Source organism: Barbatula barbatula (genome assembly GCF_947034865.1).
Source record: "Barbatula barbatula genome assembly, chromosome: 5".
Classification (NCBI taxonomy): Eukaryota; Metazoa; Chordata; class Actinopteri; order Cypriniformes; family Nemacheilidae; genus Barbatula; species Barbatula barbatula.
In genome coordinates this window covers 17973133-17985552 of record NC_136769.1, presented here as the reverse complement: position 1 = coordinate 17985552, position 12420 = coordinate 17973133, and the positions used below count along the sequence as shown (strand labels likewise).

The following is a 12420-nucleotide window of genomic DNA, read 5'->3' as shown; positions in this document are numbered from 1 at the left end:
TCCCACTTCAGAGGTCTCTTGAACGCAGCCTGTACCTTTCTGGAAAATTAGCTTACGAGCAATGATTTATAAAGTTAATTTTTTTTATTAAAAGTGCCATATTATGTTACATTATTAAGTGGCAACGGTTGGAGGTTGGCATAAAGACAGATTGCACAAATTCACCACAGGCTTTCACAATGGCGATGGAAATAATAATCTGGGCATCGCATTGCATGGCTGGAAAGCATTTGAAAATACAATACAATGCAATACAATATACTTTATTGGGGAAATTTGTCTTGGGCTTAGTGAATGCTGCATTTCCAAATCACACAATAACACAATATGTAAGTAAATAAATGCACAGTAGGTAAATAAGTCAATCAAATTAATTAGTCACATTAATCAAACACATTAACATGACAATCTAGACATGAACATAACATGCGGACAGGCATCATATTGAACCGCTCAACCAGCAAGTACTTTTGCACATATAACTGCTGTCAACATGAACCTCCCATGATGTAATCATGTTATCAATATAAATGCAGAGGGACTTATAAGAACACACCCGTTTAATTTGAGTGTCAAAAATGGGTTGTCCCTACCTCCACTGAGGGCATGGGCATACATGGATCACATGACAACCATCACGAATTTCAAAGTATGAGCTCAAGGTGTCTCCTGTGAGGAAATGGCTTTGGCTACCAAGATGCATTAGCAACATAGGTCTATACGGGGATGGATCTCTCTCTCTTCCCATTTCAAGCAACAGGGAGGAAATGGAACCCAACAACAGAGGTAGCAGATGCGAAGGCAGCCTTCAGACATGGGAACATTGTGGGACAAGTTCAACATGGCAGAGGGGTCAACCACATCCACATAGCGATAAGCGACACCGAAGGAACAGCATCATCTGGTAGAGGAGGAGATTCAACGTCAATAGGAGATCAAGAAGATGCATTGAATGGCTCAAAATCATTTGGAATGAGCTGTGGATTATGGAAACAAACAGGCTAAGTTTTATTATAAGAGCTAAATACGATGCGCTGCCCTCACAAACAAATCTGCATGCTTGGTGTGGACAGGATCCAGCCTTCCACCTCTGTGCAACTCCAGCAAACCTTACACAAATTCTTGTGGGTTGTAAGAAGAGCTTGACACAGGGGAAATACACATGGCGCCACCATTAAGTACAAAAGTGCTTGGCTGCAGCAGTAGAGACCAAGAGAGTGGCAGTAAATGCCATCTCCCAAAACCCCCGGGCTAAACTCTAAAAAGGAAACTTTCATTGTTACATGAAACATATGAGTATAAGCAAAACATATATTGTTATGCAAGTCAAAACACAAGACAAATATCAGACAGACTATAAATACTTATATGCAGTGTTGATTAAATAAAACTATTAAATTCTAGCAGCTAGAACAGCCTAGGCCAACAGGTGGCCCATGTGATTGCGACTAGGTTATGGTAATTTATTGTAATGTTATGCCACACGGGACCGGGGGCATTGAGCATGCATTAATGGTGCCATTAGGGCTAGAACAGCCTTAGCCAACGAGTTGGCGCGTATGGTTGCGATGAAGCAAGTGTTGTTGAGGCTGCAGCCAGTTATCTGGATGAGGTAATTGACACTGGAAGTGGGGTTCAGAGGACATGTGGTGCGAAAAGAAGAACCCAAGGGCAAGGCAAGGCAAGGCAAGTTTATTTGTATAGCACATTTCATACACAATGGCAATTCAAAGTGCTTTACATAGAAGAAATTAAAAATATCCATTTGATAAAACAGTTAAGAAATAAGAAAAATAAAAGTAACCAGTTAAGAACAAAAAATAAAATAACATAGTTTAGAAGAAATAAGAAAAAGAAAAATTAACCAGTTAAGAATACAAATAAAATAAAATATAGTTTAGAATAGATAATAAATAAAATAAAGTACAGCACAAACAGTCGGACGGTCAGAGGCACAGTGCACATTAATCAAATGCAAAGTTAAACAGATGTGTTTTGAGTCTGGATTTGAATGTGGCTACTGTGGGAGCACATCTGATCTCTTCTGGAAGCTGCTTCCAGCTATGGCTCTCATAATAGCTAAATGCAGACTCTCCTTGCTTGGAGAGAACCCTTGGTATTTCTAGCTGATACGATCCTAATGACCTGAGTGTTCTTATGGGTCTGTATTCAATGAGCATACGTTGAACGATTAATATACCAGTAATAAAACTTTAAAATCTATCCTATATGTAACTGGTAGGACCTGAGGACTGGTGTGATATGATCATATTTTCTGGTTCTGCTCAGTATCCTTGCCGCAGCGTTCTGTATGAGCTGCATCTGTCTTATGGTCTTTTTGGGGAGGCCAGTTAGGAGTCCATTACAATAATCCACCCTGCTGGTGATGAAAGCATGCACTAGTTTCTCTAAGTCTTGACTGGAAACAAAGCATCTAATTCTTGCAATATTTTTCAGATGATAGTATGCTGATTTAGTTATTGCTTTGACATGACTACTGAAGCTAAGGTCTGACTCTAGAGGTCTGACTTCATCTTTATTTCCAAACGCAATGACTTCAGTTTTGTCTTTGTTTAACTGAAGAAAGTTTTGGCACATCCAACTATTTATTTCATCAATGCATTTGAGCAGGGAGTCAATGGGGCTAAGTATATCTGTGTGTCGTCTGCATAGCTGTGGTAAGCAATTTGGTTATTTCTCATTATTTGGCTCATTGGAAGCATGTACAGGTTGAATAGGAGAGGCGCAAGAATTGAGCCTTGGGGGACTCCGCATGTCATGGATGTCCACTCAGACTTATGGTCACTTATACTCACATAATAACCTCTTGCTTCTAGGTATGACCTGAACCATTTTAAGACTATCCCAGAAAGCCCCACCCAGTTTTCCAGCCTGTCTATAAGTATGTTGTGATCGACCATGTCAAATGCAGCACTGAGGTCGAGTAGGACCAGCACGGATAATTTGCCTGAATCAGTACTTAAGCGAATGTCGTTTACTATCTTAATGAGCGCTGTCTCTGTGCTGTGATGTGGGCGGAACCCAGATTGAAAATTGTCAAAGTATCCGTTTGAGCTTAAGAATTTGTTCAGCTGGTTGAAGACAACTTTTTCAATTATCTTACCTATGAAGGGAAGATTTGAGATCGGTCTATAGTTGTTTAATATGGTCTTATCCAGATTGCTCTTTTTCAGGAGGGGTTTGACAACAGCAGTTTTCAGGGAGTTTGGGAAACTTCCAGAGAGAAGTGAGGCATTTACCACATCTAGGACATCTGCTTCCAAACAGTTTAACACACTTTTGAAAAAAGATGTGGGAAGTGCATCAAGGGCGCAGGTTGATGTTTTAAGGTGTTGAACGGTTTCTTCCAAATTTTTGCCTTCAATTTCTTCAAAATCAGACATTGTAACTACTTTATCAGGTTGTGGTGTGATCTGCCTGACCCCAGCGCTACTCAAGGATGTGCTGATCACCTTTCAAATATAATTGATTTTATCAGAGAAGAAAGAAGCAAACTCACTGCACTTGCTGTCTGAGAGCATTTCACTGGGAATCTGGCTTGGGGGGTTTGTCAGTCTGTCTACTGTAGCGAAAAGAGTCCGGGTGTTGTTTAAGTTGCTGTTTATAATATTTGAGAAGAAAGTCTGCCTAGCTTTGCCTAGTTCCATATTGAAAGCATGGATGGTGTCTTTGTAGAGGTTATAATGGACTACAAGTTTTGTCTTCCGCCACAAGCGCTCTGCTTTTCTGCATTGTCTTTTCAGTAATTTCTGAGGTAATTTATCTAGGTATAATCTGTGAATTAAATGTGTTTTATAGACACACCATTGGTTTATGTTATGAAACATAAGTCACTTCAGACACCCACAAGATGGAGCCATTAAACAGCCATGCAATCACTTAAAGAAGGCAGGCAGGTGGTGCTAGAGATAAACACACTTGAAGTGTAAAAGAAAGACAAGAGATAGTTCTGGGGAACAATTTATTCAACACTTTATCTAATCCTGTTATTCGAAACTTAAAAAAAGGAATTGGGATTGTGAGCAGGAGCAAGAGCAAGACCAGAGAAGTGAGATGACTTTTACATGACCTATGCTGAATTTCATGGAGATAATAGAAGTATCTGTTCATCATTACTTTCATCAGATTTATTATGTGACAGGCAATTTCCAGGCAGAGGTGGTGCGTTGTAAAGTGTAGCTTTCAGAGATTTATTCTTCTTTCGCCCTTGAACTGTATTGCTTTTATAGCTCTAGCTTGCGTATTTTGTTTAAACTATCAGTTTTTACTATATAAACACTGCACTGTATATGGTGAACAATTAAGGTGGTTTAATCACATATGAATATGATAAATATTAGTCTATACTAGATCTCACATTTATTCTAAACGGATTCGATTTATTTCTCTAGAAAATGTTTTACTAGTTTTCTTGAACAAATAACACGTCGGTGACAAAGAGTGTAAAATCGTTTTATTGGCAATTCAGGGACAAAAATTCAAAATCATACTATGTTCATTTCATTATTATTATGTGAATTAATATCTATAAAACAAACATACAATGTTTAAGCCATCACAGTTGAAACTGTTAAAATAGCACTTTCTAGGAATGCTGTTTTTACACATTACAAATACACTGTATAGGTGTGACTCTCATATTTTACAAAACCCCTGAAAAAAGAGAGTCCTAAATATAACTGTAAATAAGGCATCAGGCGAATAAAAACCTTCTACATTCTAAAGTCAAGCTACATTTTGAACCTCCGTGTTCAGAAAGTCCTGAGCACACCGGGTGAATCTGTGCATCTTCCATTTGTTCGGAAGGTCTATAGACTTAAACACCTGTGATACAAACATATTCATGGTCAATGGCAGATATTCATTGAAAACAACTTCATGTTTTTCCATTTCATAAATCTCTAAAACAAAACTGTCAACTGTATTACAAAAAGCGATATGGCCTGTTCTCTTGCAAGAACAGAGGAGGCACCACAGGCTGCTGTCACATTACATGATTTCCTGTTCTTTGCATCCTTTTTCTGTTTAGCACTTTACCATGGTCAGCTCACAATGTTTTGCTGGTTTCCGGTAAACCAGCATAATCTTTCTTGTGATACTGGTCTTGCTGGTTAACCTAGACAAGACGCCTGATATGAACACAACCTCATAAAAGATCATTATAAGATAAAGTGCAGCCTTTCAAACCCTTTAGGAGGATATTTAGATATGTAAATATTTGTGAGGTTTGATGGTAATGGGCGAAGAGAATGACTGTGAAGAAATGTTCACAAGGAAAACAAGCAATGTTGTTTTGTTGGAATAAAAAATGTGTGGAAGGTCTTATCTTCTTGTAGGAGTATCTGTTAGTATGGTAAGAGAGCCAGACTCCACCCAACTCATTGGACGGTACTGTTATTCGCATGTTAAATCCTGATAAAAGCTAGTCATTCATTTGAAGGGAGTGTCCACAAACTATTGACCACTTCAGAATTTCCACATACCAAGATTCCTGTTAAATCCTGATAAAAGCTAATATCATTCATTTTAAGGGACTGTCCACAAACTATTGACCACTTTCAACACTTCAGCATTTCCACATACTTAGATTCCAGTTAAATCCTGAAAAAAACTAAATTCATCCATTTTAAGGGAGTGTCCACAAACTATTGACCACTTTCACCATTTACTGAGATTCCTGTTGTGCATGCTGTTTTTCACTAAATGTCTATTTTAGCAAAACACAAGATTCCAAAACACTCCTGAGATTGCTGTTTTGAATCCTTTCCTGTTCAATGCTGTTTTTCACTAAATGTCTATTTTCGCAAAACACAACATTACATTTACTGTACTTTTCTCACCTTTGGATTTGTGCTTGAGGATGAATTCTTTGCTCTTTTTCCCGAGGATATTGGATGCGGTGCATGTATAAGCCCCCGGGCCTAAGGTCGTCACCGTCAAAACTTGTTGATCATGAACCTCCTGAAGGTTTGAGGAGGTCCAGGTATACTCAGGAGAGGGCTTGCCCACTGCAACACAATTCAGCACTGCTTCTTCACCATCGCTGATTTCAAGTATCTCCTCGCCAGGGCTGGTGAAGTCAGGGGGATCTGAGTGAAAGAAAACACAGATAACCTCAAACTATTTGGACTGTAGCTTTGGTTTATTGTTGCAGATATTTGTTTACATTGAACATTAATGCTGAGCACTTCTGATGTCACTGTAGGAGGAGGCTGAGGTCCTTCTGCTCCTAGTTCCAGCTCTGCTTCACATCTGTAGTGAGCTCCATCTTCACCTCTGGTTGGGACTATCAGTAGGGTGGATGAGACTTGCACTGGTGTAGCAGGTGACAACTCTGAGAAGGAGTGGTTGTAAACCTCAGTTTGTCCTCTGTACCAGCGTAAAGCAAGGTACTGGACAGGGGCAACGTTGTGCACCTCACATTGTAACTGGTACTCTCTTCCTTCCACCACTGGACTGGTGTGATTCACTAAACTTATGGAGACGCTGTCTGGTTTCTCTGCGTGACAAAAAATCCATAATCAACTTTTTACCATTCAAAACATGTATATGACTCTTTCCACTGTGGAGCTATGTCTCAATGGTTTTGGGTCCATACAATGGAGGTCAATTGGTGCCGGTGCTGTTTGGTTACCAACATTCTTCAAAATATATTTCGTGTTCTGTAGAAGAATGAAATAATCCAAGTAATGTACTTACTGTATAGAACGAGGTTTAGTTTTTCTTCACACTGTCTAGGTGCAGTGAAGAACACGCCATAGCAGATCGGTTCCTCAATCCAGTCAGTCAAACTATCCACCCGCCACTGAACGCTCTGGTCATGTTGTGTGTGCGATGCACCAATGACTGACTCCCATCCCAGCACCCGTACCGGACGAGAAGCCACACAACTTACTGACACTGGATCTGCATATTTCACAACTACTCTCGAAGGAGATATCCCTAGAGAGCAACTGTCACCGGATACTGAAATTTTTTGATAAATATCATCAAAATATCCCTCATCAAATGTATTTTTATATACATATTTTTAATAGCTCACCACAGAACATATAAACAAAATTTGAGTTCATTTGTAAAAACAGACAATAGATTTTTTTAAATCATGCTTTTTTTGTGTTATCTGTTAGATTTATAATTAAATCTATGATAAAGATCAAAGAAAAAATATATAGATTGTTTAAAAAAAATGTTACACTTATATTTTTAAAGTAAAACATTTTGTTTAAAGATTTATTTTCTTTTGAGAGTAAAGGTTTTGGTTCTATCTACTGTAAAATACCTCTTCTTAATAACAGAAATTCATCAAAATATTTGATTTAAAAAATCTGTCAGCTTTTCTGTAATATCTTAAGTAGATATGCAGTACATTGATCATTTAAACTTAAATAATGATTTCTCCCAGCTTACATTAAAACATTAGACAACAACACAACACCACATGCTTACTAAAACATCTTACCTGTTTCGAAAATGAACAACCCAAGAAACCACAAAATAATGTTTTTCATTTTGTTCAAAATGGTTGAAATCTGCTGTAGTCCAGGCACAGAGGCAAGAGGAATTCCAAGTCAGGTCTTGCTTGGCAACTAAAAACAGTGAACTGTGTCTGCCAACAAAAGCCTTCCCCTGTATCGAAGGGTCCGGAGGGGGGATTGAAACACTGGGCCTCATTAAATTCAGCCTTCCCTTTGCGTGCACTTAACATTTATTTTCATGAAAATTGATTTGTTTATAAAATTGCTTGGTGATGATTTGTGTTGGTTTGTTTGATTTGACCCCATTTATTGTGTAAAACCAAAATGTATCTTGTAAAAAATGTCTGCAACTGTTTATATACATTACCAGCGCTCAGCATCCTTTAGCTGCTTTATTCAGTTCATTTGATTTTGTTTATTTAAAACATTTGTTCTTATATATGTGGTTTAAAGGGTGACCCCGTTAAGTAATGTTTCAATTACCATATCACGTGTGTTTTTGTGTTCTTTATTTTTTTAAATGCATTTATCTTGGTCAAGAGCTACTTAGTCCCAGCGCATGCTGTCTTGAAATGCCTCGCAGCAGAGAGGTTGCTATGGCAACACTCTGTGCTCAGTCACACATTTCTGGCAGGGGGAAATCATAGCGGTCACTGTGTTAAACACACACAAAAGAGACACATAAAGACTTTGTTTAAAAATCATTACAATTAATGTTTTCCTCTAACGTTAAGTTCTTATATCAATCATGAACAACGCGGCTTGTTTTGAAACTGCAGTGACTTTAATACACGACAGCGATGGATTTATAACTCTGCTACAATCCGGATTCTGATCTTGTTGAGGTATAATGAAGATTAAAGAATAAGATTTTTACATTAAAAGCTTAAAAACATTTTTAATTGATTGTTCAACAGCATACCGGATGAAAGATCCGAAAGACTCACAGTGTCAAAATCAAACATCAGTTACACTTTGTGTGTGTGAATTGAAACTTGTTGTCATAGGTAAAATGTGAAAAAAATACGTAATACATTTCGTTGCACTGTACTTGTATGTGTGTAATGACAATAAATTGAATCAAATGCAAATCCAAAAAGAGAGTTTGTACAAGAATATTCACTCCAATAGAAAACACACGCATCCAAAAATACTGTAAACACGCAATTCTAAAAAAAGTAGTTCAGTACATAATTTCATTTAAGTCAATTAACATTTTTTCACATTTTTATATGTAAATGAAGATCTCCTCAGGGCACTTTGTGAGATATCAACCATCAGCTTTGGGACAGGTTGCATAAAAATCAAGCGAAAATGTGAGCTAAGTATAGAGGGAAAACAGTTCAATAATCCAATTTACATATAAGCAGGCTAAAGTTCAATGTCAGCCTCTCCAGAAAAGTATTTTTTTTACCACCAGAACATTGGCGACCTTGGTTCTTTGGCTTTGATGTATGGAACTCCCATGCCACAGGCACGCTCAGCGCCGCCGCTCCAACCAGGCGCATCATGCGCTGTGCGTAGGGCACCAAGTGCTGAGGGGGCACCAAAAATAGTCTAATACATTTTTTTTATCTAATATTATTTTATTAGGCTTTAGAAAAATTATTTTGCAGGCACATTTTAGCCATGTATATGTAAAAGAAAACGGCCGAACATAAACAGTTAAACTGGCAAAAATATATTTTTTTTCAGGGGGGGCATCATAATGGAATTATGGTTATGGCACCAAAATGGCTAGGAGCAGCCCTGGGCACGATGCTTAAGCCCGTCGATCGGCTGCGGCCGATATAGCAGAACCGGGTCACGGCACCAATTTTATGTAACAGATTCGCTCTGGTTGTGTTGTTTCATTAAAGAATTTCAGGGAAGACAGAATGATGAAGCCCATAGTTCCTTTATTTGACCTGCAGGAGACAACCATAAGGCACGAAATGTTATCCTGGCAAATCTCTTCTCTCCGCTCACGTGCAGCACTTTCACGAAAAGAGAGAGCGAAAACTTAACCCATCGACACACAATGTGCTTCTGCGGAGAGCCTATAGGAGCCGCAGCATTAAGCTGCAAGGGCCCCACTATTCTGTGCCCTGAACGAAAACAACATAGATATGCTTGGTTCCTATTATAAACATCACATCCAATCACGTATATTACATCAACATTTAACAACTCTCATTCTCCTTCACAACTCCTTCCTGGTGGAACATTCTTCCTTACTCGGTCTGGTCAACCACATCTCTCACAACATTAAAAAACTACTTCAAACACACCTCTTCTGTGAATACTTGACCGACAAATGAAAGAAATAAAAACACCAACCCTCTCTCTTTCTCTCAACACTTATTGGTCTGGCTTTTGTGGAAACTAGTAACTTTGTATTAGCACCTATTGTTTTATTGCTCCTGTATGACATATCGCTTATTGCTCCCTGAACTCTCTGTAAGTCACTTTGGATAAAAGCGTTTGCTAAATGACTAAATGTTAATGTATGAATTACCTGCAGAATTGATGATATAAACTTTGCTAGAGTCTCCTAAAATGTTTTTGGCGGTGCACGTGTAGTTTCTCATATACACTGGGTGTGCTTGAGCTGTGTGCTGTAAGGCTCCACCAAAACAACTGTCGGGTCCTTTTACTCATTAAAATTTACTTCTTTGTGCAAGCGACCGATGGTTTGATTCCGGTGAACACACATAACGATAAAAGACATGCATGCACTAAATGCGCTGTCACTTTGGATAAAAGCATCTTCCAAATGCATAAATGTAAATAATCAATCAGACTTACACGCTACTGTCATCTGAATATGTTCTGATATCACTGTAGGAGGAGGTTGAGGTCCTTCTGCTCCCAGTTCCAGCTCTGCTTCACATCTGTACTGAACTCCATCATCACGTCTGTCTGCAGTGATCTGAAGTGTTGATGATTTATTCACTGGAGTCTTGGTGGTGTCTGTGAAGGTCTCAGTACGCACCAGAGTTTCTCCTTTATACCATTTCACAATGAGATTCTGAACAGGAGCCACATTCACAACATCACAGTGAAGTTCATATGTGGAGCCTTCAGTCATCGGTCCTGTGTGATCACCTGTGCTGATGGACACACTATCTGGAGTCTCTGTGAAGCAAGATTTGAACCTCAAGTCATGTAGATATTATATTCTGAGAATGGGAATCCCATAATGACAATGAAACTTACTGTAAATAGTGACTGGAAGATAACTTTCACATTGTGCGCTGTCATAGTTCATATAGCAGATTGGCAGTATGTCCCATAGTCTCAGGCTCTGGACACTCCAGGTGATCAGATTCTGGTCTCTTTTCATGGGTACTGATCCCTCACTGGCTTCCCATCCGATCCCCTTATGTGTGATAGTAGTGCTACAGTCCACTGACACAGAGCTGCCGTACCTCACAACAACTCGCTTTGGGTTGAACTCAACAGGACATTTAGCATTTGTATCTGTTAAATATAAAGAACAGCAAAGCATGGAAAACAGCATATAGATGACAAGCAAACACAATAGTAAACTTTTGTGATATATTGTAACTGACCACTGGCCTGCAGGGCTATGCTCTATTTAAAGTGCTGCACCAGTGCCATAAACCTTCAAGTTACTGAGAATGTTTTTATATAGTGAAGATCGTCTACAGTATAATATGGTAAACAGCTAAAAACGCTGAACTACTGAGACATCTGCTTGACATTTGGAGTAAAGTGTTACAGTACCTTGCTCATGAAATAATGTTCAAAACTAAATATTCACGGATACAAACTATCTGTGTTTAAGGCATAAAACAGAATAAAGAGGAATTGAAGTCAAGATACATACCTGTGAGACTCACAAGAAGACAAAAGGCAGAGAGACAAAAAAGTCCAAAAAAACGTAACATGTTGTATGCGTTCAGAAAACATATAACAGGTCCCTCAACTGATCTCTTCAAGTCTGCACACTATTTTTACTGAGATGCGTGATTGAAAAGCTTCACATAAACGAACCCCAACCACATATGTTTTTATTTCCTTTGACTGGGCGTCTTCCCCGTATAAAGTGTCTGCAAAATCTGCGCAATATTCTGCGCACTGGCGACGTCATCTGGGATGTAAAAGCAATGACAACTATGCAACTGTTCTTTGCAAAGTAGACATCATCAGCAATTTATTCAACACTGTACTTAAAGCTATTCCTACAGGTCTAGTGCAACTGATTAAAAGTCATTTATTATACAACCAAAATGATACGAGGGAATCGGCTTTATTGTTGGATGGCATTAGCATTTATGATAAGAAATGCAATAATAAGCATATTCGCCAGGTTTTTCAAAAAAGAGATCTAATTTGCCCTAGAGGCAGATCACATTGGGCTGCCTTTGTAGGAAATATTGAACGGAGAAGAGCGTGGTTATTACCACATAGATATTTTATTCCCAACAAGTCCAAAGAAGTCCACTTTAAAATATTACATAAGATATATTGATATCTCCGGTGCTTGTTCGTTTTGTGGGGACAAAGATGAAACATTAATACATTTGTTTTATTCTTGCAATTTGGTTCAGAAATTTTGGTCTAACGTATTTTCCCATCTGAATAATACCTCTACTCATACGCACTCTTTTAACTTGACAGATATTATTTGTTATTATACTGACTCCCACACATCGAAAGAATACATTTTTAACGTTTTTATTTTATTTGGCAAATTTTTCATCCATAAACAAAAATGTATGGGGTCACCCCCTACCTTTTCTCACTTTTTGGTGGAAATAGACTCACTGCTTAAATCTTTTAGTTTATCTAAAAACAAAAAATGTAATAGATTCCTGAAATTGTATGAACAATTACTTTGTAATGGTTTTGATACTCCGGATTAACCAGTTATTAATATAAATTCCTCATGTAAAGCTGTACGATATTTATTTTG

General features: G+C 38.3%; 2 protein-coding genes across 4 annotated transcripts; both read right to left on the bottom strand.

The window, feature by feature from the left end:
- Positions 1-248: 248 nt before the first annotated feature.
- LOC306894846 (intercellular adhesion molecule 2-like) lies at positions 249-11579 on the bottom strand. Of its 3 annotated transcripts, none has more exons than XM_079457684.1 (4): positions 11332-11579; positions 10698-10961; positions 10287-10616; positions 249-901 (listed from the first exon to the last, which is right to left on the bottom strand). In XM_079457684.1, the coding sequence occupies exons 1-4, from the start codon at positions 11390-11392 to the stop codon at positions 837-839; spliced, it is 720 nt and encodes a 239-aa protein (XP_079313810.1). In that variant the 5' UTR covers positions 11393-11579; the 3' UTR covers positions 249-836. The 3 variants fall into 3 exon arrangements, with proteins under 3 accessions (XP_079313810.1, XP_079313811.1, XP_079313809.1); XM_079457685.1 differs by lacking the exon at positions 249-901 and adding an exon at positions 8269-9406 and having other exon boundaries at positions 11332-11543; XM_079457683.1 differs by lacking the exon at positions 249-901 and adding an exon at positions 8376-9034 and having other exon boundaries at positions 11332-11510.
- Positions 4460-7679, bottom strand: LOC306894845 (vascular cell adhesion protein 1). The gene is made up of 5 exons (XM_079457682.1): positions 7484-7679; positions 6721-6987; positions 6188-6520; positions 5862-6110; positions 4460-4845 (listed from the first exon to the last, which is right to left on the bottom strand). The coding sequence occupies exons 1-5, from the start codon at positions 7530-7532 to the stop codon at positions 4838-4840; spliced, it is 906 nt and encodes a 301-aa protein (XP_079313808.1). The 5' UTR covers positions 7533-7679; the 3' UTR covers positions 4460-4837.
- Positions 11580-12420: the final 841 nt, after the last annotated feature.

Bases quoted from the DNA above. Each gene is read 5' to 3' on its own strand.
- LOC306894845 (XM_079457682.1), bottom strand. From the start codon at position 7,532: ATGAAAAACATTATTTTGTGGTTTCTTGGGTTGTTCATTTTCGAAACA. The intron at 6,988-7,483 runs GTAAGATGTTTT...AAAAAATTTCAG, and splicing joins GTTGTTCATTTTCGAAACAG to TATCCGGTGACAGTTGCTCT. The intron at 6,521-6,720 runs GTAAGTACATTA...TTTGTCACGCAG, and splicing joins ACTAAACCTCGTTCTATACA to AGAAACCAGACAGCGTCTCC.
- LOC306894846 (XM_079457683.1), bottom strand. From the start codon at position 11,392: ATGTTACGTTTTTTTGGACTTTTTTGTCTCTCTGCCTTTTGTCTTCTT. The intron at 10,962-11,331 runs GTATGTATCTTG...TATATTTAACAG, and splicing joins TCTTCTTGTGAGTCTCACAG to ATACAAATGCTAAATGTCCT. The intron at 9,035-10,286 runs GTAAGTCTGATT...GTGCCCCCTCAG, and splicing joins TATTCAGATGACAGTAGCGT to CACTTGGTGCCCTACGCACA.